The 25,724-nt window shown below is 44.9% G+C and overlaps 1 protein-coding gene across 1 annotated transcript in view; it reads right to left on the bottom strand.

Moving 5' to 3' along the window:
* CACNA1B (calcium voltage-gated channel subunit alpha1 B) overlaps positions 1 to 25,724 on the bottom strand; it is a 298,439-nt gene that overhangs the window by 133,811 nt on the left and 138,904 nt on the right. Inside the window, exons 8-11 of the mRNA XM_075519947.1 lie at positions 13,524 to 13,639; positions 5,091 to 5,147; positions 4,276 to 4,350; positions 2,208 to 2,297 (exon numbers count right to left, since the gene is read on the bottom strand). Coding sequence (XP_075376062.1) covers positions 2,208 to 2,297; positions 4,276 to 4,350; positions 5,091 to 5,147; positions 13,524 to 13,639 — 338 coding nt within the window. The remainder of the gene's footprint in view (positions 1 to 2,207; positions 2,298 to 4,275; positions 4,351 to 5,090; positions 5,148 to 13,523; positions 13,640 to 25,724) is intronic.

Below are 25,724 nucleotides of genomic sequence, written 5' to 3'. Positions count from 1 at the left end.
ACTTCTCCAGACTTCTCTGTCTGGCAATCAAGACAGTGTCTTGTGTCTGGTACAGCATGGAGGGTAGGAAGCCAGAAGGAGCCAGCATCTACTGCTGCACTTTTATTAGTGCAGAAAGAAAGGCTAAGAGTTAGAAGGAAAGAAAAGAATAAACATTAAGAACAATTCCAGAGAACACACTGGGAAGTGTTTACCACTATAGAGCTTTATAATGCAATTATAAGGCTCATTGAGGTACTTGTGTTTGAATTAAAGTGCAACGTATTCAGTCAATGGCCAGCAAGAGACCTGTCAAAGTCTCTACCACTCTGGTCTGCATCTTCACATTGCACTCAGTAATTGTTAGTTCTTCCACAGTCCTTATGCTCCCATCAGCAAGACATTATAGGAAACCATCCAAAAAAAACCTTCTCTCAAAAACATATTCTTTATGCATAATTGCCCATATGATCTGATTGTTTATGTTATGCAGAGTTTCAGCCTTTTCAGGAGCCTGCAGAAGTATCTGCTTTATCCATTTCTTCTTTTCTGCCTTGTTCCACGAATCAAAATCAAAACACTTTTCCCAAGTGGGTGAACCACTCACAGAAGGTGGAAAGCACTGCTGTTATTTTCCCTGCCATATGCTCCCGAGACAGTTCCCAGCTCTGCATCAGATTATCCATGAGTCCAGATGCTCCGTCATCCGTTGCCACCTGAAATGCTGAATTCAAAGATCTGTTTGTGTGGCATGGGTGCCCAGAGCCTGGAGGGACTTGGATGTGAATGCAAAGATCTCATAATTATTGCAAGCATGAACAAATGTTCCGAAAGTGACCATTCCTTGTTATCCATGCAAGGATCCGAGCTGCCCAGAATAAAACAAAACAAAAATGCACACTGTTGCTACATTTTTGCCCTCTTTCAGCAACAAACCTCTCATAGAAGTGTCAGCAGTTTAGCCACAAAACCTGCAGCCTGCTCAGCCTGGGGGATTGTGGCAGTTCAACAGTGGCTGACGGTGTCAGTAACATGCTGAGCAACATTCATTTCCTGCAACCAGGTCTTCATTTAAAGGGAAAAAACAAATCCAGCAGCAGCTGTAATCTCTTAAAATGTTAATGACAAATTTCCAAAGAGCATTTGAGGCACTCATGCTTGCAAGCGTATATGGACATGTACTCTCAATTGTACTGTTTGTGCTGCTACTCTTATGCATCCAGAATTTGCTGCTTTGTGGTAACTGGGATGCCAAGACGTTTCTTTGGAAGATAATGAGAACATCTGCTGCTTCAGCAGCAAAACAAAATACAGACTCAAACAACAGGGACGGGAATAAGCAAAATAGCTAACTCCAAAAGCAGTCAGGAAGATGTCTCCCCAGACAGCAAGTAAAAACCCACAACTGAAAGGTCTTGCTGCTGATGTCCAAAGAGCTGTGAGCTTAGACAGGGTGCTGTGTGCTCAGAGCCTGCCTCCCGTTGCAAACCCCAGACCTGCCTCCTGCCTCTCCACCTGGCACCGTCTCAGGAGGAACTAGCTCTCCGTTAACTGCAGAACAAGCAGTACCTCTGTAGCCTCACAGTGTCTTATTCTCCAGAGCTGTAGATACCAAATTCGTACTATCCGTGCTACATTATGCAAGATGCCACACTCTGCATTGGAGGTATGTGGGTAATTGCACGCACACAGGTGTGTATCTCCATATCTGGCTTTAAAAATGTAGAGAATTGCTTTAAGATCTTCTTCTAAAGCAAGAATGAGAGAATTAGGGCCACTGCCCAGCATTTTCCGTAACCATGCACACAGCAAAGGCTGAAAACCACAGGCTGTGCATTAGTGTCAGATGTGACTAAGTGTCCACTTCCTCTCTTCCCTTCAACAGATGAGGCTTAGCAGTATCGTTTGACATATTTGGGTTTCATTAGCATGAATGAGCATGTTCCAAGCAGAATCACAGTATGGCCAACACAGCACGGATTCTCCAAGCGTTTCAGCAGGGCTCTTTTAAAGGGTGCAGCATGCAATAGCTGAGCAGGGCAGCGTGGGGGAGAGAGTCAAGCCACGAAGCCATTTGCTTTGGGAAGTTGAGTGCTGCTGCAGGAGCAGTGATAATTCTCCTTCTTGAAACTGCAGCTTCTGGAGCAAAGGAGCTACTCGGAGGAAACATGACATGAACATGTTTAGGTGGAGATCTAAACCTCGGGGAATGCGAAGCCAGTACTCACCAACAGAGCAAATGTCTGTGAAATGGTCCTCACCTTCTTCAGCATGAATCAGGTCATTTTTGCTCTTCTTTATTGCAGCTCTTTTCAACACTGTGTGCAAATTAAAGAGAAAATGGCCCGTGAGCATTCAGAGTGGATTCTCTCTCCCCCTCCCTTCACTCTCCAGGGCCAGCATTTACTTCCCAATGCCAGCTTAAAGCTCTCACACAAGGGTAAGCTGGAGCACATCAGACAACCTACAGCCTCGCAGGGCCTCCGCATGCTTTAATGCCAGGGTCGTTTATTTATTTAACTTTCTAGATCTTGAAGGTTTGCCAGGCACGGGTCTGCACACTTACACTTCACCCCAGCAGATGCAGGAGGGTGGGGGAGTCACTGCAGCTGCTGGACCTTTTAACACAGCAGAAAGGCTGGGCAGGGTCACTGAATCTTTCTGAGCCCCAGTGGGTTATGAGATGAGTGCTTCTATCCATTAAAAACATTAGTGCTGTTTACAGTGTGCACCATTAAGAAGTTAGCATTTACAGTGCTCCGATACAGTTTACCACAGAGCAATGCCTTAAGCAGCAGAAATGCTACGTCGAAAGCAACTGCCACAAATCAGTGAACATACTCTTAATAGCACCCACTGTACAATTCCTTCCCTCTGGGGATGTCATAACTCTTTGAAAACACACTTTGTCCAACAGCGTCTTTTGTGGGGAGGGCAAACATCTCTACACCGTTTTACTCGACAGGGAAAGAGAACTGCACCCTAAGGCTCAGACAGGTCTGCACTGTTCACCCAGTGCACAAGGGGTAACGCAGGAACAGCGTGGACACTGGTCCCATGATCACCTACCTGCAAAACCTTGAGAACTAGCAGAAAAAAATACGTTGATACAGTTTGGTAACAGCTTCAAGACATACAGTAACTAAGCACCATTTGCTATCAGCAGTAAGACACCCCACGGTGTGGTGATACATACTGTTCAGTAGGCACACACAGCAAACCCACTCACTCTGCAGCGACTGCCCTGGGGGTAGGTTCGTATGAGAGGATCCCCTCACCCTACACAAATTTCCCTGCCTTGGCAGAGAAACGGATGCGCTTCTTCCTCCACAGCTAAGGCAAGCGTTAGTGCTTTTGTCACTTCAAGGAAACACCCAGAACATCACCCAGGTTCGGAGAGGCTCGAAGAGGAGAGGATGCTCTGAACCTGTGGTCTGGATCCAATTTTTTGCAAACAACCGCTTTTGCTCTTTTCTTCCCCACCCAGCAGTAGGCTTCCTCCTCAGTCCCAGTAATACCAGCTTTTGGGTCTTTCAGGCTGCATCTGTCCCAGTACACTCCAGCATGTCCAGGGCCATCCCCAGCACTGGAACATAACCAGCCCTGGGAGTAAAGTTTTACAACGCTCCCTGCCGTGAATTGAGCACCTTCTTCTTTATCTTCTCCCCCCAGAGACTCCTGCATGTGTTTAGCAATTAGGTCGTGCCATCTCTACAGGCACCTTGGATGCAATGTCCCCCTGTTTTGGAGACTAAGACAATTTACCAGCATAGGTGTGGGCTGCTCCATACCAGTTGGCTTCAAGGCTGGGAACACTGCCAGGCTCCTTTAGCTTACTAGTATAGAGGGAGCCTTAGTATACCTGAGTCTTTACTCCATGGCCTGCACCCACCTCTAGTTTGCTTACACCACTCAGCTTTTCGGACTACTCTTCCAGACACTCATTTCAGCTCGAGACTAACAGCCCTGGCTGCACCCACTTGCTGGACAAACTTCCCCAGTGCACGCACACCCACGCACCTGCACACACGCACGAAGATTTGCCAAGCACACCTCAGCCCTGACCTTCTTCAGCCCCAGCTCTTCCATCCCCGAGTCACCCCCGAGCACAGGTCACCAGGTTGGCCAAGGTGGGCTAGCAGTTGGGCGCCTGATGCCCCAAGGAGCCATGTGGCTCGGAGCAAGGTGCAAAACCACCCGGGAAGCATCGCCGGCGACCTGGGCACGTGGGGCTGCGGGGGAGAAGCACTGCCCCACTGTGCCGCCTAAGCCCCTGGTGATTTGCAATCCACTCACTGTTGTAGCTGCTGCCGCTGCTAGTCTCTGCCGGTGCCGTGCCTTGTTGAATCGGCCCTTCCGAGGCGGCCCTCCCTGACAGTGAATGGGAGGAGAAAAAAAAAGAGGAGGGAAAGGGAGGGGAGGGGAAAGGAGGAGACATGGGAGGACGAAAGATGGTCAGAAAAGGGAGAGGGAAGAATCTTTAACTGAACTTTGACTGGCTGTCGCATCCTAAGAGCTCATCGGTCTGGAGGCACAGGGAGAGCGGTCCCCATAGCCTTGCTGCACCTGTGTCCGAAGCTCGGTACCTCCAAGCCATCCTGCAATGCTAGGGTCACACGTCGGAAGATAGGATCACCACACCCTGTTATGTCTTACTGCTTACAAGTAACAGGGGTCTTAGTCTCTTTGTCAAATCCATTTGGAAACCTCGGTTTACAGCCCTGCCTTCTCTCGGTCAATGCATTTCTCTTCTGGCATCCGCTCTGCAGCCTACCCCCGCCACAACCTGCACGTAGACAGAGCCAGCCATGCTCAGCAGAGGCTGACGGGTGTCCCCGTCACGCTGCAGTCCCACAGGCAGCGTAGGGACCGACCGACCCCAAGGGCAGATCCCCATCCCAGTGTGGTGTGTCACATAACTGCTCATCATCCACCTGCAACCTCAAAAAGACCCGATACGGGAAAAGGGACTCTTTAGCCCAACTTATGCCAAGTGCATGCAAGAGTGTGTTCCTCACACCCTCCTGGTTACAATGGAAAGCGATGTCAGCGTACAGCAGGTGAATCTCTCATGTATCACAGGAGGAAAACTGCACAGCAAAATGACCTACCGTCCAGAGGAGATTTCTCTTCCGCATTCTTGTCTTCCTCTGCCAGCATGACCTCCTCTGTGAAAAGAAAAACACCAAGGTTCAACCTCTGATTTATCACATCCCTGCTCTAAAACCAGCTGAGCCTAGATGGAAGGCTAACAAAAAAACCAAACCAAAACAGAACAAAAAAACAACCAAAACCAAACCACAGGCCAAACATCAAAGTGTGTAGCTGAAAGCTGTCTGGAAGAATACTAGAGGGATCAGCACTACGACACAAGCCTTATATAATCTTTTTATTAATCATCTGGGAGAGAGAGAGAATGGTACATTAAAAAGACAACAAACTAAGAAGGCTGAAAAATAATATTCAGGACTGAGGAAGACTTGAAACCCAAGCAGAGGAGAAGAAAATAAGAAAATGCAAACTAGTGCACCAGAGACATGGAAGAAGGTAAGGAAAGCCATGGTGCTCGGAGAGGGTTAAAAAATGTCAGGTGAGCTAACAACTTTAAAACGCATGAAATCCTTCCAAAAACCCACAAGCCAATACAATTCAGGTGTTTTCCAAGGCTCCTTAAAACAGGTCAGAAAACTGAAATGGGCTTTTTTGATAGTTCAAGAGAGATCTCTCTCAAACAGACACCTCAGAAACCAAAAGGTTCTTCCAAAGTCCTGTCTTGGGAAAAGCTGTACTGGTGTTTTGGGGCTAAAAATATGGAAGGAGTTAAACAACAATTAATAATGAACATGACTGGCCTAAAAACGTAGAAGGGATGGTTTAGATATGGAGACCTCTTCCCAAAGGCAGCTGGACAAAGGGCCTGCAAATGTGAAACACAAAGCAAACCTGTGCTGGCAGGAGCATAAGCTCAAGATTCTAATACACTAGACATTTTCCTATAGATTTTTTCAAAGCCTACATTGCTCATGGAGTGTGATTTTAAAAGCTTTATGTCATATCTGAAGGCGATATACCCACATCACTGCGCAGGACTGTGCATAAAAACGAATCTACCTCCTAGTACCGGTAGAGTCAATAGTGCCACACAGATGTGCCTGCACTCTTTTGGATCCGAGGATTAGTTCAGTCGTCAGTACTTTAGGGTTCTCCATTTTGTGCTCGTCTGCACAACACAGATGTGTTTTTTTCCTATGCTACATACCAGCAAATTGTAGTGAAAATTCAAAACCATTTGGACTGGAGTGTACGTTTAGGTCTTGCGACAAAGAGCAAGCACAGGAAAGCGAGCACATCCCAGAGGAGCTCTTCTGCCACTCCCAGAAAGAGAAGCTGACTTTTAGATGGCATTTACTAGTTAAATGGACTAATACAAGCTACTGCAGGGAGCAGACACGCTGCCATGCAGGTGGTGAGCAACAAAAGTAATGAGCTAGCAAAGGTCAGGAGACAGGCAGCTGTTCTTCAGGGGCTACACACAGATGAGTGCAATGCAAGAGAGCTGTGTCTGCAGAAGGAAGATCTCAGCCAGACTCAGCACCCTTACTGGTCAATGCTCTGAGGGTTGTTGGTTTCAGTCATGTCTTGTTAAAAAAAATTAAAACACTCCAGGAAAGAAAGAGCCTATTTGCTTAGCTGGAAGCCCAATTCTGCACTTGTTCTGTATCAGCACAGCAAGAACATCATTGCAGTGGTTCCTTTCAAAGATCTCCAACTCTGAGAAGGAAAATAAATTCTTATTTTTCCCGGTTTCCAAGTGGCCTCTTGTTTTGCATGTTCCTGTAATAATTTGTCATGATTCTCCACTGCCCTTTAGGCAGCAAGGGAGAAACAATCCTGAGTCCCCAGATCACCTCTGGGGACTGTGAACTGTATGAATACATTATCATTGTGATTTGCAATAGTGTACTGCTGACATCTGATGTTCCAGTGTCACCCGTGTCCCTATGGCCAGACTGATGAGAGGATTGGCCATACTGAGGTTTTAGAAACCAGAGTGATAAATGCCAGTGGGACCTCAGAATTTGTCAGGTATGACAATTTGATATCAACGTATCTTCACCTACAAAGCACACACTCTTTGAAGACAACTCTGCAAACCAGCTGAGCCTTTGCCACAAATTCAGGGCCCTGAGTTGGCGCCCAAACATATCTCCATCCATAGACATACCTCAGTTTTACTGTTCCCTTAAAATAAACAAAACCCAGGTTTCACCTATGCAATTCCCTCAAGCCTGACTCCCCTCCACCATTGCTCCCCAGTTCTCTTCCTTGATAGTCACTCCTGTCTGTCTTGTATCCTCTGGAAAACCAAAGGACCACATCTACGCCAGTGAGGCTTTAGATGGTTTTTAAAGCCTGCTAAAAAGACAGCTCAGCAGCCTAGTCATCATTGCTAGGATATTTTTTTTTAACCATACAGCATCCTAAGCAGAGGATCAGAAGCTGCATTGCCTTTAGTCATCACTGTAACACAGAGACTGGAAGAAGATAATTAGGACACCTGAAAAACTTCTAAACAACAGTGCCTCTACATTAGAAGAAATATTCAACAAAGAGACAGTATCAGATCAGCAACTTCTAGCCTCCAAACAAAGGCACAGGGGCTTTGCTAGGATATCAGTGAGAGGTGTCTCAGCAGTAAGATTAATTGCTGGTCATTAAGTACTGACAACACACAGCATGCTACAGGACTGGAAATAAAGGCAAACCTTATACTGAGGAACCGGCATGCTGAACAATACAGGCAAAGCAGCAGAGAAACATGGTGCCCCTTCTCTTTCTCTTTGGCATGGGGAGATAGGACATTGTGGGCTCAAAAGAAGAGCAGATTACAGGAAATAACTCACGTTCAACAGGCAACAGAAGTTAGAAAAAAGGAAGAACAACTGAATTTAACTGCTGAAGCTTCAGACTTGTTAAATAGAAAAACTGAATGAAAATGCATCCCTTAGAAGAAGCCGTCACTCTCACAGGGATCTCAATTTATCTTTCTGGCAATTATCCTCCCTTGCCACCTCACACACATTGCTGCCCTTTTTCATTGATGTAGGTGTCTTTTCCCAGCTGTATCAAGGGGCTTGTTGCTCTGTTTCTTACAGAAAGCTGAAACCTGAGGTTCATAAAGCTTTGTCATGTCAAGGAATAGCATTCAAGTTACAGTGAGCTGGAAGAGACAGGTTAAACCCATTCCCAAAGCCTGCTTACTCCAGGAGAAAAGAAACACTCAGAATCAGTGCTGTGTGAAAGAGATGGACTTGGAAAGAATTAAAATGCAAAAGACATGCAACTTGATTAGCTCTGAACTGAAAGACTTCCAGTCTCTGAGCAAAGTGTTTTCAAAATGATGCATGTCCTTGTAAGATAAGAGAAACATCTTCAAAAGAATATTTGTGGGCTTATAAGCGCTTTACTCTGTACAGAGAACTTCTAGTTTTCCGCTCTCTGTTGGAAATGCAGCATGACAGCCTAATAGTTGCTACAGTTTTGAGGAGTTTAATGGAGAAAGCAGCGGTGGCAAAATCATTTGCATGGATTACATTGCTTGGCTTCACCACTTTTTAATTCCTCTGAAAGGCACCATTTCAAATTGACTTGCTACTGCCTTTGCACAGAGCCCAATGAAAATATGAAACGAAGTCGCAGCACGCAGTGGGTGGAACAGGTCAGGGTTTGCTTGTCACCAGCAAGACTTTATTTGATATTGGTTGAACTGAAGAAGAGGCATTTGGGGAACAGAACTGTTGTCTTGTGCCTAGAGGAGCAACACAGTGTGAAACATTGCTTTTTACACCTACATCAGCTGACTTCTAGTGGTAGGAAGAGTTGGTCCCTTCAAAGAATTTACTAAAAACCAGACAGTTGACTTTATTCTTCAAGATTAAATTTAAAATTACTAACTGATCCATACAGTTCGTTCACTTCTAAACGATACAGAGAGTCAGTGCTTATGAGCTTGACATGGCAATTACCATACAAAGTTTTGGCCTAAATTCTGTGAGATGCAAGAAATAATAGGATTTGATCATTGCTTCTGGCCTGTAACTCACACTAGTTTTATAAGACTGAAAATCTTACATATTTGAGGACACTTACAGATTTTTAAGTCATTGAAGGTGGCACGACATTTCTTCTTGACATCCTCAAAAAGACTCTACCGAGTTACAGTTTTCCTTGCTTAGTCTTGGCCTCATGACATGGGAATTTTACATTAAATCACCTGTTACCTCATTTGAAAATATTTAAACCCTCCTGACTACCCTATGTATTCATTCTTCAGCATGCACCTGAGAAATAAGTAAAGCTAGAAACTTCATACCTGGTCTCTATATAATCCTAAGTAAAGAAAGTCAATTCAAACTCTAAGGAAATTGGTCAGACCGTAGGTTGATTTTTTTCTTTCAAGTCATGCATGTCTAAATTCAGCACTTCAGCACATCATCTGTGTTATAATTTTCTTTTGTTCCCCAACCCTTTGTTAAGAACTTATTTGTTAAGCACTTCATCAATTAAGGCTTCCTGTATTAAGTATAACTCACACAAGTATTTACACATTAAGGTTGTCACTGTTTAAAACGCCTTGGTATAGACCCCTCAAGCAGATATGCTGCTGACTATACTAAACAATCCACATTTAAAACAGCCTGAGCTATGTTTGCTTCAGTTTCAATCATAGCTGCACTTCTGGTGATTTAACAATAGTGAGCTGGCACTAAAAAGTTTCAGCTGTGCCAAGGTACCTCATTGAAAATTAACAAGCACTTTTTATTAATATTTTCTTCCTTTTTATACTCTTATTTTACCACTGGAAAAATTTAGAAGTACCACCAGAAAAGAAGAAAAATGTAAAAGGCAGTCACTCAAGAGCCAGGCTATTAAAGAAGTTTCATTCTTACAACACAAATATAAGACAAGTCATTAGACCAGGTCTGGAAAACACTCGCGTCAGACAGCACTTAAGAGGTAGAAAACAAAGACCCATTGTTTTCTTCTGGAGGACTAAACAGTCTACAATTTCAGTATAAGAAAGGGTTGACAGAAAACAACCCCAAAATTTTATCTGAACCACCTTTTTAATGCAGTATGTACAGCAAGAGATAATATAACATCATTCAGATTACGGATAGAGAAGGCTATGAGAAACATTAAAGACACTCAAGAGTGGTCAATAAATGATGAGCACAACGTTAAATTAAAATCATTGTTGACAAATGGGAGGCAGTGTAGAGATGAAGGAGTAATTTTAGTCACTCAAATACTTTCCTTGGTCCTAAACCATTTACAACCCTTGAAGTAAAAACTTGAGCACTACTGAGAACAAGGATACCTCCTTTCCAACTCCTGTAACTACTCAGAATATGTAAAACATTACAGAGCAAAAACAACCAGCTTAAGTATTAAGATGCCACTCTGTGAATCACTGGAATGCAGCTTTCCACTCTTCCTACCTTGCATCAAAAATAAATGAGAAAAAATGAACAAACAAAATGCTCAGGGAGGATACTATAAATATTAGAAGCCTGGAGAGCCTTCCATGGGAAGAAAGGGGATTGAGCAGATTGGTTCTGCATGCTTTAGAGCAGTAAAAATAAGATGAAACAAGGTAGAGAGAGATCAGAGAAAGAAAAGTAACAAAAAGAAATACAAAGTGCACTCTTGAGCTCTTCCTCTCACTGCAGAAAGGCAACATATTTAAAATCGAGGACAGGACATACTGTTTGGTGGGTTGGTTTATTTTTTAAAATTAAACCAACTGTTAACATGTGGAACTCCTTGCTACAAGATTCAATTAGGTCAAGGATGCTAGAAGGATTTAAAAACAAATATTTGCATGGATGATAACAAAATCCTCCAGAGTTACTTTAGAGCAGAATACCAAGAGCTTTTGCTCTTTCTTTTATGCAAACAGCTTATTACATCTCACTGCCTGGGGCTGCTGCAAGAGATTTCTGTACAGGCTGGACTGTCTGTGGCCGTCCTCCCTGTCTGTTTTCCTCCCCCCACCCAAGCGGTTTGCTTTGGCCATTGTCCCACACATGGTCCTGGACAAGGAAGACTGATTATCTAGTTTGGAAATTCATGATCATTTCATAGCTGAAATCCTGGCCTCTATGAAGGCCAGGAATGGAAATCCCCATTGACTGCACAGTCCCAAATTTCAGCGCCTGAATTCTAAACACGAGATTCTCTGTTTTGGTTAGCCTTCATGCTACCTTTTGCATTCAAAGATTTACTAACACTGCTAAGCTGATTTTAATTATTGTTATTATTCAGCTGTACTAGGAAGCTTTTTTTACATTCCTATTGTATTTTCAACAATGCCTTTACATAATATTTTTATTATTCCCTGATTCAGCTATTTTGCATACACTTTCCTGTTCTAGAAAACCTTCTGGATCTCGTGTTATTAGACAAAATTAAAAGATGGGCATTTTACAGCAGTTTCACTCTATACGGATGTGGCAATTATTCAGCACTGGCGACACAGAAATACAATAGCCAGCCATTCCTACAGGGATGCAAATTTGGAGCAGAGACTGGCTGTATGTTTATAACTTCTCCACCTCAACTTTCAGTAAGTTCACCTAATGACCTCTGCATAGCTCTTCTTGGCAGAACGGTCACCAAAATGAAATGAAGCAACCTACATCCCTGCAAGGGAATTCTCATCTTTATTTTACTGATGGGGAGACCAGGATTTAGAGACCAAGAAATCACAAGAGCCTTAAAAGCAAGATGGCACTAGAGCCAAGGGAGAACCACGGTGCACTCTGCTCCAGCCACTGGATAAACCATTAATTAATTTGAGGTAACACAAAAGCGGTAGACAAATGGGAAGACAAATTATAAATGGAAAGTGAATTATTCTTTTTTTTAATCCTACAGAACCACAGAATGAAGTGTGGTTACCTAATTGAGGACAGTTGCTGTTGAACAGTCACAGTGAATAAAAGTCCATCAATACGACTGGCACTCAATTGTCACTCTGTATAGCACTATGGGAAATAATGGATTCAAGCCACCATATAAACTGCTGCTACTTCTTCCTATTTTACATTTCAGTGCTCCAGTCTTTTCCCTCTCTGGCCAGGTTGCCAAAACTCATGCCCAGACCACTGCCCTCTGGGGAGGTACCGCAGCCACCTCCCAGGGCTGCCAGGGGACCTGCAGCAGCGCAGAGCCCCGCACCCCGGGCACACAGGGTGACAGAGAGCTTCAGAGGAGAGAGCAGAAGCAAAGCAGCAGGGGCCATGTAAAAATGCTCTTCCAAATACTGGCACCCGTGTTGCGCACATAAAACAGAAGCCGTAAATCCAGAAAAAGAGCTACCTATACCCAGAACAGCACCAGGATGCTCTGGCCCCTGGCGTGTACGCAGGTTATGCGTATGCAATGCTGTGATGAGTTGTTGTGACCATGCGATTACCTGCTTGCGCAAGCACATTTTAGTGCATCAGGCCTCTAGCATCAGCATGGATTTCAAAACAAGGAATGATGACAAGGCTTTTAGTATGGTGCCAGTCCACGGATTAGGAGCACCACAGAGTGCCAGTTCTGCCACTGGTCTATCAGCTGGCATCACGCGAGTCACTGTATAATGTTGGACCTCAGTTTCCTCATTTATAAAGGGCAAGGATGAAGTTGACCTGCCTAGAAAGGCACCTAAAAAACCTATTTGAGAAACCATCATTTCTTTTTCTCCCCATCATTGTTTTAAAAGGCATTTTCACTTTATTCAGATGTTTCAGCTTCTGAGAAAAGCAAGCAAGGAAGCAAATTAGCCCCAGAAGTTTTCTTGATGCTATGTGAATGGATTGCACTGTGGTTATGTCAATATATGTATCAGCTACCATATAACGCAGAAGGGTTATTGGTAATCTTTACTGTCCGATAAAAAGGAAAAAAAAATCATGCTATTTTTTGTTAAATTAGTGCATTTGGGTCCTTGTTAAAGTTGCTCACAACTTGCAATAAAGTGCAATGTTCAGTTATAATAGTTATAAAGCAATGTTAATATGTGCTGGGGTGAGTTTCATGAAAGTGATCTCTGTAGCTCATAAAAATGACACTCCAGTGTATTTTACCATCATAGCAAGAGAGGCTTATAAAAGAGCTGTGGTGGAAAGTAAATAAAATATAAATGACTCATGTAAGGGAACAGTTTCCCCACTGTGGAGACTTTGGGCACTGTATCACTTTTTATATTATACTGTATTAAGGCAATTGCTTTGATCTCAGCAATAAAGAAAGTTGGCCTTGCTCCTTTATTTTTGCTTAACCAAACTGAGATCTTTTGTAATAACTTTAGCGTGACCGCTCAGAAACAAGCCCAACAAAAATAACAAGTGCTGGCTGGGCCCTCTCCAGTCTTGGGTTACCTGGATGACCAGCAACACTGATGACTAGTTCTGGGGCCCTTGTCCTGTGTCCTCACCAGACTCTACTTGCCACAAAACATTGAACCAAGATCAGGAGTTCTCTTGCCTTACCTGCTTTGAAGATCCACTCCAAGTATCCATTTAGTTCCCGTTCAATTTGCTGCTGCCTACGGAGTTTCAGAAAAGCTCGACGATTTTCTACCCTCTCTCGTTCTTTGGCAAATTCACTACGGAGAGAGAAGAATGAGAAAGCACATGTCACCAGTGGTCAGGGAAAATGTCCTCCTTTCGTCTTTCAGATTCGTGAATACTCACGAAGCCTGTGAAGTCGATGACAGCAGCAGTGAGTGGAAACCAGAGCACGCTACATGTTGTTGTCTAACGAAATACTACTTTGATTGTAGCTCAGTTGTTTCTCTGCCTCTCTCATCCTGAAATAGGACTGCAAACCACCACGTGCACACACGCCTTTTGTTCTGGGGCCACACCATATCCACTACAACAAGATCCTGATGCACAACCACATACACCTGTCCAGTCATGCAATACAAATTATTATTCCCAGCACTAAGAGCTGTCCTCCATCCCTCCACACCACTCACCCCACAGCAGAATTTCCTCTAGAAGCACAGTATTATGTCACAGAGGCACCAGCAGTCTCTCTGTCTTGGAAGAGATCTACTCTTCCCTGTTAGCCTTTCTCCGAGTTGTCCCAGGCTTAAGTCGACTTTGTGACAAACACATGCCAAACGATAGCTACAAGTGAGGATGGGTACTCTGGGGTTAAGGTGAAATAGCCCAGTGCTCTGAGTTGAGGGTAACAATGTTTGCTGAAATCACATGGAAAGCAAGTATCTTGACATCAAATCATCAGAACAGGACTGTACAGGGTAGTCAGAAAGTAAGGTTCATCCAACCATTGCAAAAATCTTGTCCAAGTACATCCTACTGCCTAGTTTGAAATGATGCTGAGACAATAGTGCAGCCACCGCCCCCAAGACACCCACGCTGGGGCTTTCCCCAGGCTAATTCGTATCACCTCTGGGAAGCTTCTGATGCCCCATCTGGAATTTATGGAGCTCTGAACCAGGCTCTGCAACCTCTCGCTTTGAGCACGCACTGGAGTGACTCCCACAATAGCCTAACCTATACGCTTAAATGTGGGATCAGGCTTTTGTCCCTCACTCACTCGACATTTTGAAATCTTAACTTTGCTGTGTCCTTTAAATCTTCAGTTAACTGTTAATTGTTGCAAACCTTTAGTTAACCACTGTTCTTGACTAAAATCCCACCTAACCACCCGTTCATTACCCACACAAGTGCTTCAGAAGCCAGAAAGGAGCAGGAGATGGAAGGAAAGAGGAAGAATGGGGAAAAAGGAGCTGCAGGTGCCAGAGGCAGCTTTATAATCACAGTCTACACTTTACCCTTCAAAACTAACACTTTTGCTTCATTTGGCAGGACTGTCTGACCCGCGGAGAAGGGACTGCAGAGAGAACTTGGCTCAGCACTACGACGCACACCAGTACCAGCCACTGATGTGAGAGCTGCCATCAGCTGAGCCGTTATCTTGATTTTGGCAGCACATCCCAGTCTCCTGACTCCCCTCTCCTGTCCCCTACCTGACAGCACAGCCCATGACCCCATCCTTGAAACGGAGGAAGCCGAAACATCCCTCTGAACCAACAGCTCCTCCTTGGCATTCAGCACGTGTCTGCTGGGTGATTTGGGATCCTGCATGTGTCAGCTGGATCGCCGATTTTCTCCCTCTTCCTTTTTAATGTTCTGATTTCTGGTTCAGTGCCTGCTGGTCAGGGCCACGGACCTCCTCTCAGTTTTGATTTCTCTCTGGAGGGGGAGGAATGAGATCAGACAGCACAAGGTGACAACATGCATTTATAAACTGCCAGTCATGGAGGGGCCACGCTTCCTACGTTACAGGCTTGTGTCACCACAAATTTCCCAGAGCTGGGCTGTGCCGGGTGGGAGCAGGGGGCAACACTCAGTGGGGAGGTTCATAAAGGACTGCAGCAGGCAGGAAGGACAGCAGAGGAGCCGTGGCACTGCTCCCTCACCCCTCAGGAGCAGGCAAGGGAGAACTTTCCTTACAAAGCTTTTCATCCTCTGCCAGCTCCTATCTGGCCTAAGGAAAGTAAAAGCTACCTAGGACTTGTCCCTTTCATCTCAACTTTAAAAACGTAAGAAAATGAGGGAGAAACTGCTAAGTTGCAAACCTTCAGTAGTTTCTGTACAGCCAGGCATGCTTTTTGCAAGACACCAGTGAGGAATGTTGCTGAGGTTGAAGCCACCTGCGCCCTCCTGTTCCCTGGAGCTGGCAGGTTTGGGAAGCTGGGAAGGTAACTTCCAGGAGAAGACAGTACCTTGGGTCTCTGCTCATTGCCTATTTTCTGAGTGCGACAGAGCTGTGGCAAATTCATCCAGCTTGAAGATGGAATGTTTCGATGTATGGTCTTCCTGGCGAAGGAATGCATCACTTGCTCTTTCTCCTGTCTCCAGGAGATAGGATAGTTTTGATGAAGCTGGAACTTGTCAAAAGACTGTGCTTTTCTTTATGAAATGTATTAATAAAAGCATGCATGTGTGTCTCTTCCACTATGTTCATCACCATTCAGGAACTGAAATATTCCCCATTTGCAGCAACTGGAAAACTCCCAGAAATTCTGCTTGAGAGCTTTTCAACAACATTTCAGAGTATATTCAAAGAAAAAAGGAAAAATTTCTATCAAAATGCCACATTTAATCTAAAAATATTTCAGCTGAAGTTTTCCTGCCAGTTCTAAATGAAAACACAGAAAGTCCCATGGGAAGGTTTGGTAGCAGTAAATAAGTTTCCTCTTTTATTCAGCATAATTGCTATTTATGCCACTGACTTGCAAAAATCTCCCAAATCACCAGAAAGGAAACCTGAGCAGGAAATATGCTGCCTCCTGCCCAGCTTTACCTCCAGGACTTTCTTCATAGCTGGTCCTCCACAGTTTGGCCAATTCTGGAATGAGGAATATTGAGAGATGTTTGCTTATTCTCATCCTTGGCTCTCGTCAACCGCCATGTGCTCCAAAATCCCGCCAAAATATTCATCTTTCAGCACTGTCCAGGGAAGCATTAAGAGGAGGAAAGCTGGAAGGTCGGTACTCCTACACGCAGCCCAGCAACAGGAGACACTGCTTTGGAGGAAGCCGAGCTCTGCCTGGGTACAATGCATTTTAGCGACAACATGACAGTTGTGAATAACTGATTCTATAGGGACAGCAGGAACAAACAGAATTCAAAGGAAGGGCATTCATCATGGAAACCATATGCCGTACCAGTCAAGCTCAATGTTGTCACATTTTTCTTCTCAAGAGTGGTCGGTGCTTAAAGTCACGAGGAAAATGGATGATTGTTGCTTATCACCTTGGTGGGTGGAAGAGTAAAATAAATCTCAGTGTAAATATGCACTGCAATAGCCACTTCAGGGAAATTCAAGAGCCCCCCCCAGCCACAAAAGAGACAAGGTCAACTCGTGAGTAACCACCAGGGTCAGTAAAAGATTATAAACCCATGAAATTCTTACAAGTACTTTATCCATACTGGACTTAAATTAAAAATACTGTCACAGCAACCAAAAAGGGAAAAAAAAACCCCAAACACCAAACCACAATCTTCATCCCCTGAGTCTCTGATTAACTTTCCTATATGACAGCAGAGAGCTGAGATGGAGCATCATGTAATGCGCCTCCTGGTCTTGGGTTTCATGGCACACTCCCAGGGCCAGCAACAGCAGGCCTCCTGCAAGACTGGTCACACCATTAAACATCTGCAATTCAGGTTTTCTGCTTAGAAAGCAGACAGAAGTGCTTCCCACTCATAGGGAAAAGGCAGAGAGAGATGATATAGCATCACTGTCATTGCTACCACTAATAGTGCTCATGATAAAAACATAGGTAATTAGCTCCTCATTCAGAACAATACCACTGAGCTGCACACGATCTCATGAAATCTCAGATCTTAAAATGTGAGAACAGCCTTCACCTACTGAATCTAAAGCAGTGTTCAGAGTGAGCAGAAAGAAGCACAGAACTCAGAAGGACTCCACCAAGGACTCCCAGAAAGCAGCTGTAAAGGACTTTTAGAATTTTAAGTCTAAAACAACAACAAAAAAACCCCAATCAGTTTTAGGATTGACTTCATCTCCAATACAAGTACATCAAAGGAACGAGCAAAGTTGAGCCTGGATGGCATGTGACATCTAGGGACAGAGTCCTGCCTGGAGAAATGCAGCCCTTAAGAATGGAGAGGAGCCAGATAATTCAAGTGGGTGAGCTGCTGGCAAAGGAACCAGCCAGGACTGCAGATGTTTGACTGAGTTACTCAACAAGCCAAAACGAATTCTCCAGGTGGAGAAACAAAATTGGCCAAGACAGAAGGCTTAATTTGTAAGCTTTGTTGCTTGAAGATGGAGCAGTGCCCAAGAACACACTTGATACTTGTCAGCAGCCTGTTAAGCAGCCCACGTCACTCAGGAGCAGCAAGGGACAGGCTGGAGGTAGAAGATGAAAAACAGGAACTCCTCTGGCTGCCTCACATGCAAGTCAGAGGAGCATCACTGTGGGAAACGTGCCAGAAGAGTGGCAGTGGCACAAAATCATGCGTGTTGCGCTACTCGGGGGCTGCCTGGTTGAGGAGAGGTGAAGCGTCCTCTTGGTTTCAGTCCACCCCTTTTACAAACAACAAGGAAGGAACCTCAAAAGAAACTTGGTGCCCATTATCCACCTAACTCTCAGTAAGCCTTCACCAAGAGCAACGCTGAGGTAGGAATTTCCATAAGAGGCTGCAAAGAGAGAGCAGAGATAAGAACATGCACTTGCAGGACCCCAGACATATGAACATGCTGGATGATAAGAGAGGTAAAATTAATGTAATACTATCTATATTTTTCAGTAAAACCAAGTCTCTTGTGCTCTTGGCAGGCTGCAACCACTTGCCTGGGGGCTGTACATCACTTAAGAGACCCTCCAAGAGTGCCTTAGGATAACTTCCCAGCACAGGGACTGCACACATCTCCAAGCCTCCCAGCATCCTGAGAGCATCCACATGCAAGCAGAAACACTTAATTGCATTTTAAAGGTGGAAGTCCATTTCTTACCATTTATTTTGGTTAATCAGCTGTGAGAAGGAAATAGAGAAAGAGCCTTCAGTTAATTTTTCCTTTCTCTCTCAGGTCTCTGTTTCTGACGCTGAGGTTTGCCACCTTGTCCTAATCCAACCAAATCCCAACTGCTTGGGTGAAGCCAGTTACAATAATGTGGTAGGCAGATTCCTGCTGAGCCAACCCTCCTTGTGCTCCTGCCATTCTGTAGGTCCTGCAATACTTGCGTGATTGAGTTTGCTACCTCATACACACAGCCCTACAAAACCCCTCGCGGCTTGCTTCACCAGGGTTTTATCCAGTTAATACTCCTAACATTTCATTCACTAACCACATCAGCATCCACGTGTTTATAGAAAAGCAGATTCTTGCTCCAGGGAAAGAATTTGTTCTGCAGGTTCATATCTCTGTCTTCTGTCTTCCTGGAGAACAGTAAATCCTTTATAAGGGGAAGCCTCTGCTGGATGCAACAAAAAAAGCCCAACACCTTTACGACTGTAACCATTTATACAACTAAGGACACAAAGCCTTGGCTGTGCCAAACATTTTTTTTACCTTCTGCAAACCTGTTCTTTGAGAGACAGAGGCAGTGAGGGAGTCCTAGCAGAAAGAAAGAGAGCCCATGAAGAGTGAGCAGGAGCAGGACGGACAGTGGGGAGTGGAAAGAGAGAAGAGCAGATGCTTGGTGTCCTGGATGCAGACACAGGAAGAGCCTGGGGACCTGCTGAGCATCCTCACCCCTCCTGTGGGTGCTGTGGTGACTTAGGGCAGTGCAGAGGGAGGCAGGCAAGACATCAGGTAGAAAGGGGGGTATCTGAAGCACAGCAGCAAAGCTTGGGATCTGAGCAGGGACAGCGGACACCACCTTCCCTCGATTCCCGAAGCATTTTGCTTCAGCAGGGTGCACTGTCACTAGGGAACCATCAGCAACAGCAACACCAATGACTCTTTGAACTCTCTTAGAGATGAAAGGACCCACCTCAGCCCACAACACCTCTCCGAGAGCCTGAAAGTGGCTGCCAGGGAGGCAGAGGCAGGAGAACAGCAATCCTGCAGGGATGACGCCCTGCAGGCCAGCCACCTCAAAGGCACCAACCTTTGGTGTTTCTCACAAAAGCTCCTCTAGGAGAGGAGAAAAGGCAGCCACAGCAGGGGCTGAATTATTCACAGCAGCACACAGGAGGCAAGGGGCGAAGGGAAGGGACTGGGGAGAAGAGAGAGCATCATTCCCTTCAGTGCACTAACCTGGGTGGATGCTGGTGAGTTAGAAATGTAGGTGGAGGGTAGACTCAAATTTGGTTTAGGAAAGAAAAATACGAAATAAATCCAGGAGTACATAGACAAGCAGTGCAATTTCCAGCTGCCTGGAAATGAGGCGTCATAGCCTCTAGCCGGGAAGATGCAAACCCAAGAGGATCAGCTGTGTCCATAGCCAGCACCTTGCACCCAGAAGGGCTGCAAACAAAATGAGAGGAGATCAGCAGAGACATTGGTTTCTTCACCGTAGCATCAGATATCTTTACCACAGCAAGCCCCAGGAAGACTTCAGGATGAGCCAAGGTATGGTTTTTCTCATTCACAGACAAAATCCTCAAGTGCAGAGAAACCTGCAGGCAAAACTAAAAATAATTCCATGCCTCTGACTTACTGATTTGAAAACATGAATAGAAATGCATGTAGAGTATTGTTAAATCACTCGTTTTAAACACCTCCAATAATCAGGCAGAGGCCGCCACTGAACATAGGCAAAGCGTATTGATCAGAAAGCCCATCTGGTACAAGAAGAAAAGCATGGAAATGCACCTCATTTGGGCAAGAAGAAAATCTGAGGGAGGTGAAAGAAAGCACATCCCAGGGGCACAGAGAGATCACACTGGAAAGTGCTGGAATGAGATGAAACCAAGCAACTGATTCACCTGGAAAACCATCAGTAAGAATTTCTTTATTGCTGGTGACATTTGGTACCTCTAAGATGATGTTTTCCTTCCCATAAAGGTGGCTTGCTGAGAAGTCAGAGTTTTAAACCTTATTATTAAACAAGGAAAGTCCCGAGGAGGACTGAGATGTCTGAGTGCTGAAGATGACAAAGCTCTGCGGCTCATCATCCGGCCCCAGATTGTCCCATCAGCTGCACAAAATCCCAAAGACATGCGGTGTTATATGTTTCTATCTCACCTGGAGCTACAGCCAGCCAAGATCACACTGGGCATGGTCTGAGGGGGCATGTTCATCTCTCCCAGACTGAGCCCAAACATACAGACCCAGCTGGCTGAGCTGCTTAACCCATCCTAATATCCACTGCTTAGGAGTAAGGACTGGCTCCATGAATCCTGCACAGCTAGAGCTGCTTCTGCTTCCTCCTCATTGCTCTAAAGAGGTGGGGAAAAAATAGCTTTCCTCAACCAGCTGATAAAGGATGAAAGTATCACTGAGAGATTGATCTCTCAGCACCGAGCCAGGCTTCACAGTCACTTTTATCAGTGAACATAGCAGGAAGATGCTTCAAATGCAAGCCAGATACGGGATACATCTTGTAATTCTAGAAAGAGAAGAGGAACAGCACAGAGGTGAAGCCTTCAATGCATCTTTCTTCTTTTTGTCTTTACGTTTAGCTTGTGCCGATTTCACTTTGATTCCACCTAATCCAATTTGAAATGCTGTGAGTGCCACAGCTGGGCAAACCTGGCTCGAAGGAGGCAACAACAAAGAGAGAAAAAGGAGTTAAAAAGCACCATTTATCTCATAGTATCAGCCTACTGCAACTGCTGGATGAATCTCTGGCTCTGTTCATCAAGTCTCTACCCCAGAGTCAAAGCAGAGGCCCCAGGAAATTCAAATTTAGGTCTCCTTATGTATCATACCTATACTACAGGCTTTAATTTCATCGCGGCTTAACAGAAGGGCAAATAAAGGTAGTCCATCTCTCCTATACTAACCAGAAACACAAAAGGAGCAAAGTGTCCACATTCGATAGGACATTTAGCTTGGTGAGACGAAGCTCACATGGAAAGTCATTGCTCTCTGACCTCTTCTGCAAGAAACACACGTGCTTCTCCCACATTTCTTGTTTGCAATGATGGCTTTGTTAAAAAGGGTGACGAGCAAGGAACAACAGGAAAGAAAGTTGTTTGGTGGTTTTTTTGCCCTTTCTTTCCCCTCCTTTTTAAGCACAAGCTGGAGAAAGACTAAAAGCAACGAGAAAGCAAGCAGTATCTCATATCTTTTCATGATGCAGCTCTTCTGCTGCAAATAATTAACACCAGCCAAAGTCAGATCACAGCAGGTAACAGTGAACTTGGAACAAATTTGCAGGGAAAATGAATGATTGTCTCTGTAATGAGAGAGAAGGAGGACAGAAGAACACTTTGCCATTATGACAAATTAATCAGCCTGATTCTTCTCCAGCCTCTGCACGTCTTGCAGGCTGAAGTTTTATGATCTCAATCTGGCAAAAATCCTCAGGATGGGAAAACATGTCATGAAACTCAGCAGAGCAAGTCACTGAGACAGCCGGTTCAATGAGGTCTGGATGAGGCTGTGCTTGCTCCCAGGGAGCTGCTCTAACAGCACAAAAGCCTCATTGACCCAAAGTAAAACAGTCAGAAACAGAAACAGATTTCCCCTAGGGAGACTGGAGCACACAACAGGGAGACTGTTTAATAGGGCTCTGCCCAGAGAGCATCACCCCACACTGCAGACTGCTCGAAACAGGGTGCAGCAGCGAAGAATTAAAGCACCATTTACCCTGACCCTTGTTCGCCTGCAAGATGCCAGCACGGTCTGTAGCTGTATCCCTTGCCAGGCTCCTTGCTGTCACGAAGATGCTGCATCCGTTCAAAATGTCTCCCTGCAGTTCTTACACCAGGTGGTCTCATATAACAAGAGGCAGGTGTTGCACATCTCGGGACAGAGCAGGTCTGGACCACGTTATAGCAATACTTAAGCAGGGAAGATGCAAACTGGCCACTGCAGTGCCTCTCCACGCTTGGTTATTGCAGCCAGATGAGTAAACCTCAGGAAATATCATTACTCTTTACTGGCTAGTCTGGAAATACCTCAGGCTTCACAATAAATATTTGAGGACATGACAAGCAACGTTTTTCACACTCGAGACACACAGACGCTCAGTATTCAAATGCATCATTCACAGTGCGCTGCCCTCTCTGGCCAGCACTCCTGCAGTCTCACCACCCTCACCGCGCCCTGCCGCTGCGTGAAACAGTGCCAAAAAGCACTTAGCCTTGAAATAAGTTAAATCATCTTCCTCACAGCATCCCATGATAACGTTTATCCTCTTTGCATTGTGTAATCCAAAGCATCAAAACAGTCACAAATGTATTGTACAGAATCATCCAGCTCATTACCAGGCAAAATTAATACCCAACTCAACACCCAAGCAGTAGAAAACTCCATGAACCCACCAGCCCACGGAAGAAAGCTGCTAGCTGGGCTGAGAGGAGGCTGAGGGCTGGGAGAGGAACAGCAGCAGGATGAGAAAAACAACATTGGAAATCACTGCTAAGGGAGGGAACACCAGGAAGCTAAGGTGTATATGGAGATGGGTGCCCATCTCTTGGTGGCAACAGCTGCCAGAGCAGGGTGGCAGAGGGCTGCAGCCTGCTAGCAAGAAAACAGTACAAAGTCAGAAAAAGAATGAGCGTTGGTCAGGACTTCTCAATTCAATGGGGGTATTTTCTCCCTCCTCACTGTAAGCTGCAGAACCATGTGCAGAGTTCAATAAAAAAAATTATCAGGATCATCCTAGGGCATTTTCTGGTCAGAACTGAAGCCAAATCGCATGACATCCCAAGCGGCAAACAACCCTGTGTTTAGGGAAAACTGAAAGGCATCTGGGGTCAACCCTTCTTGGCATCACTTGGAGGCAGAACATTCCCATGGTGCCACCAGAGGCAGCCAATCTCCTTTTCTATGGAAAGGTTGTATTCCCTGTGATGGGTGCCTTTGTTGCTACCTAGGCCACAGAGAGTTTACAAATAATCTAATAAGTAAGAATAACCACCCACCGCACTCAATGCAAAAAGATATTTCAAGAGAAATATATTATGGATACAAATTCCTAAACTTTTTCACTACTGCTGTTGTTCCACTCTGCACTGGAAACCTTACAAAATGCTACCGCAATTTCGGGGAACCAAGGTGCCCCAGCTTTCTGGAACAAGGTCTGGATGGCTAGAATGGCTTCTCATGGTTAAAACAGAGAAATAAAGCCAAGGGCAGCTCTGTAGTATGAACAAAGCCTGGTTCATCCTTTGGGTGGATGGATGGTTCAGCAAAACTTCAACCAGGTATCTAATCTCGTTTTTTTTTTTCTTTTTTACATTTCTCTCTTCCTTTTTTTTGTGTCTGTGACTGGGGAGGTATCAGGCTTGGGCAGTCATCCCAATATGTTTCCCAGCACACGGATGGGCAGAACACACCCTGCATCTGCCCATCCTGATCCAGTGGGCAGACCGCTACAGTTCCTGTGCAGAAACACATCTCCTGACCCTATACAGTCCCGATCTTCTCTTGAATCAGCTATGGCACTCAATAAAAGCTCCTCCAGAAGAAAATAATCTGCGTTTTTCTGCTCTATTGGTTTCTGCAGGGCTATTGAGTTTTATCGGCTCACAGAGGGATCAAGCACCAGAGAGGGAAAACAGAAAGCAAGGGGAATACATAGTGAGGAGCAGAGGGGAAAATCCCCAACAAGGGACACAAGCCCACATTACCACTACTCCACAGCAAACAGGATGCTGAGTGTCTGCTGGAGAACCCCGTATCTTCTGTGAACAAGCAAAGGCAGTTCCTGGATTTTAGGAGCTGTTTCAGTTGCAGTTCACTTGTGTACCTATGACCACTGCAGTACTCCGGGAAAACTCGAAACCCTACCATATTCACAGCTAGAGAACTGCACAGCCTGTCTTTGCTTGTGATGTGCAACCTGGCAAGTGGGAGCTGCTACCGATTTCCCCAGAGACCCACCTTTAGCACGGTGGTAAGCAGGTACAGCACAGCATCCACTGCAACGTGCATCTTTTGTAAAGACATAGGAGAGCCCAACATCCCTATTGCACCATCAGAAATAAGATGTTTGTGATAACTCCACACCCCACGTCCTAGGATCATTGGGGAAATCGGGATATTTGGTGGCACAAGCAGAGCCGAGCTCTGCTGGCAGTCTGGCACCCTGTGCTTCCATCAGGGAGGGGAAAGGAACAGAAGGCAGAGTGTGCCATTTGGGGAGGGTATTTAAATATTAACCCATTACAGGAGCACTGGCAGTGCTTTGATCAGCATGCATGAGGAGGACACGCTGTACAGCAGGCAGAGTCTCATTTAATCTGAATTATGGGGTCAACATGCTTTTAATTACATCTTTAACCAAGTACTTAGAGGTTTTTGTCCTATCAGCTGTGGCCCAGGATTGTGGGTTATTTTTATACCAAGTTTTTACCAACACTTACAGATTTCCACATTTCCCTGTCACTTCCCTGCCTTTGTTTTTATTATAATTCCAGAAGAATCAGCAGAGGGGAAAGGTTGTTTGCTCTTTATTTTAAAACAGGTATCATCTCTTCTGTAGCATTTGCAATGCAAATGCTTCCACATTTTGCTGGCAGATGAGACTCGGGATCCTAACCGGGTCGATCTACTTATACTGCTCAAACGGATAAACCCAGGAGCTAAGACCACTCATATTAGGTATCTGCCCAGTGTTGACATGGGTTCACAAAAAAACACAGAAAGGCAGAAAATTCCATTAAGAGTTATGGCAAAACTCTGCATAATTCAGTGTCAGTAGGAAGCTCAATAACTTGTCATTTCAGATTATTTGTATTGCCATAATCTGCAATAGCGTCTGCATACCTACTTCAGAAATTTGTAGCTTCCTTATTGCCCACTGAGGAACACAAACATGTGAGAGGAAATAGCTCAAAACTAACAGCAATGAAAAATACTAAGGTAAAAGCTTTTTCTGTGGCTTTCCAAGGTACAGGCAGTGGCATGCTGAAGCTTAACCCCCTAATGCTGATGAGGTGTATGGCAAAATAAAATACAACCTGACCAACAGGATTTTTGTGAAAGAGAACAGTAATGAAGATCACACACAAGCCTAGGAAACCAGTGACCTAACCTCAGCTTTGCAATTGTTTCCCAGG

Source organism: Mycteria americana, chromosome 17 (assembly GCF_035582795.1).
Source record: "Mycteria americana isolate JAX WOST 10 ecotype Jacksonville Zoo and Gardens chromosome 17, USCA_MyAme_1.0, whole genome shotgun sequence".
Lineage (NCBI taxonomy): Eukaryota > Metazoa > Chordata > Aves > Ciconiiformes > Ciconiidae > Mycteria > Mycteria americana.
Note: the sequence above shows the minus strand (reverse complement) of the source record. Positions and strands in the feature narration are given on the sequence as shown.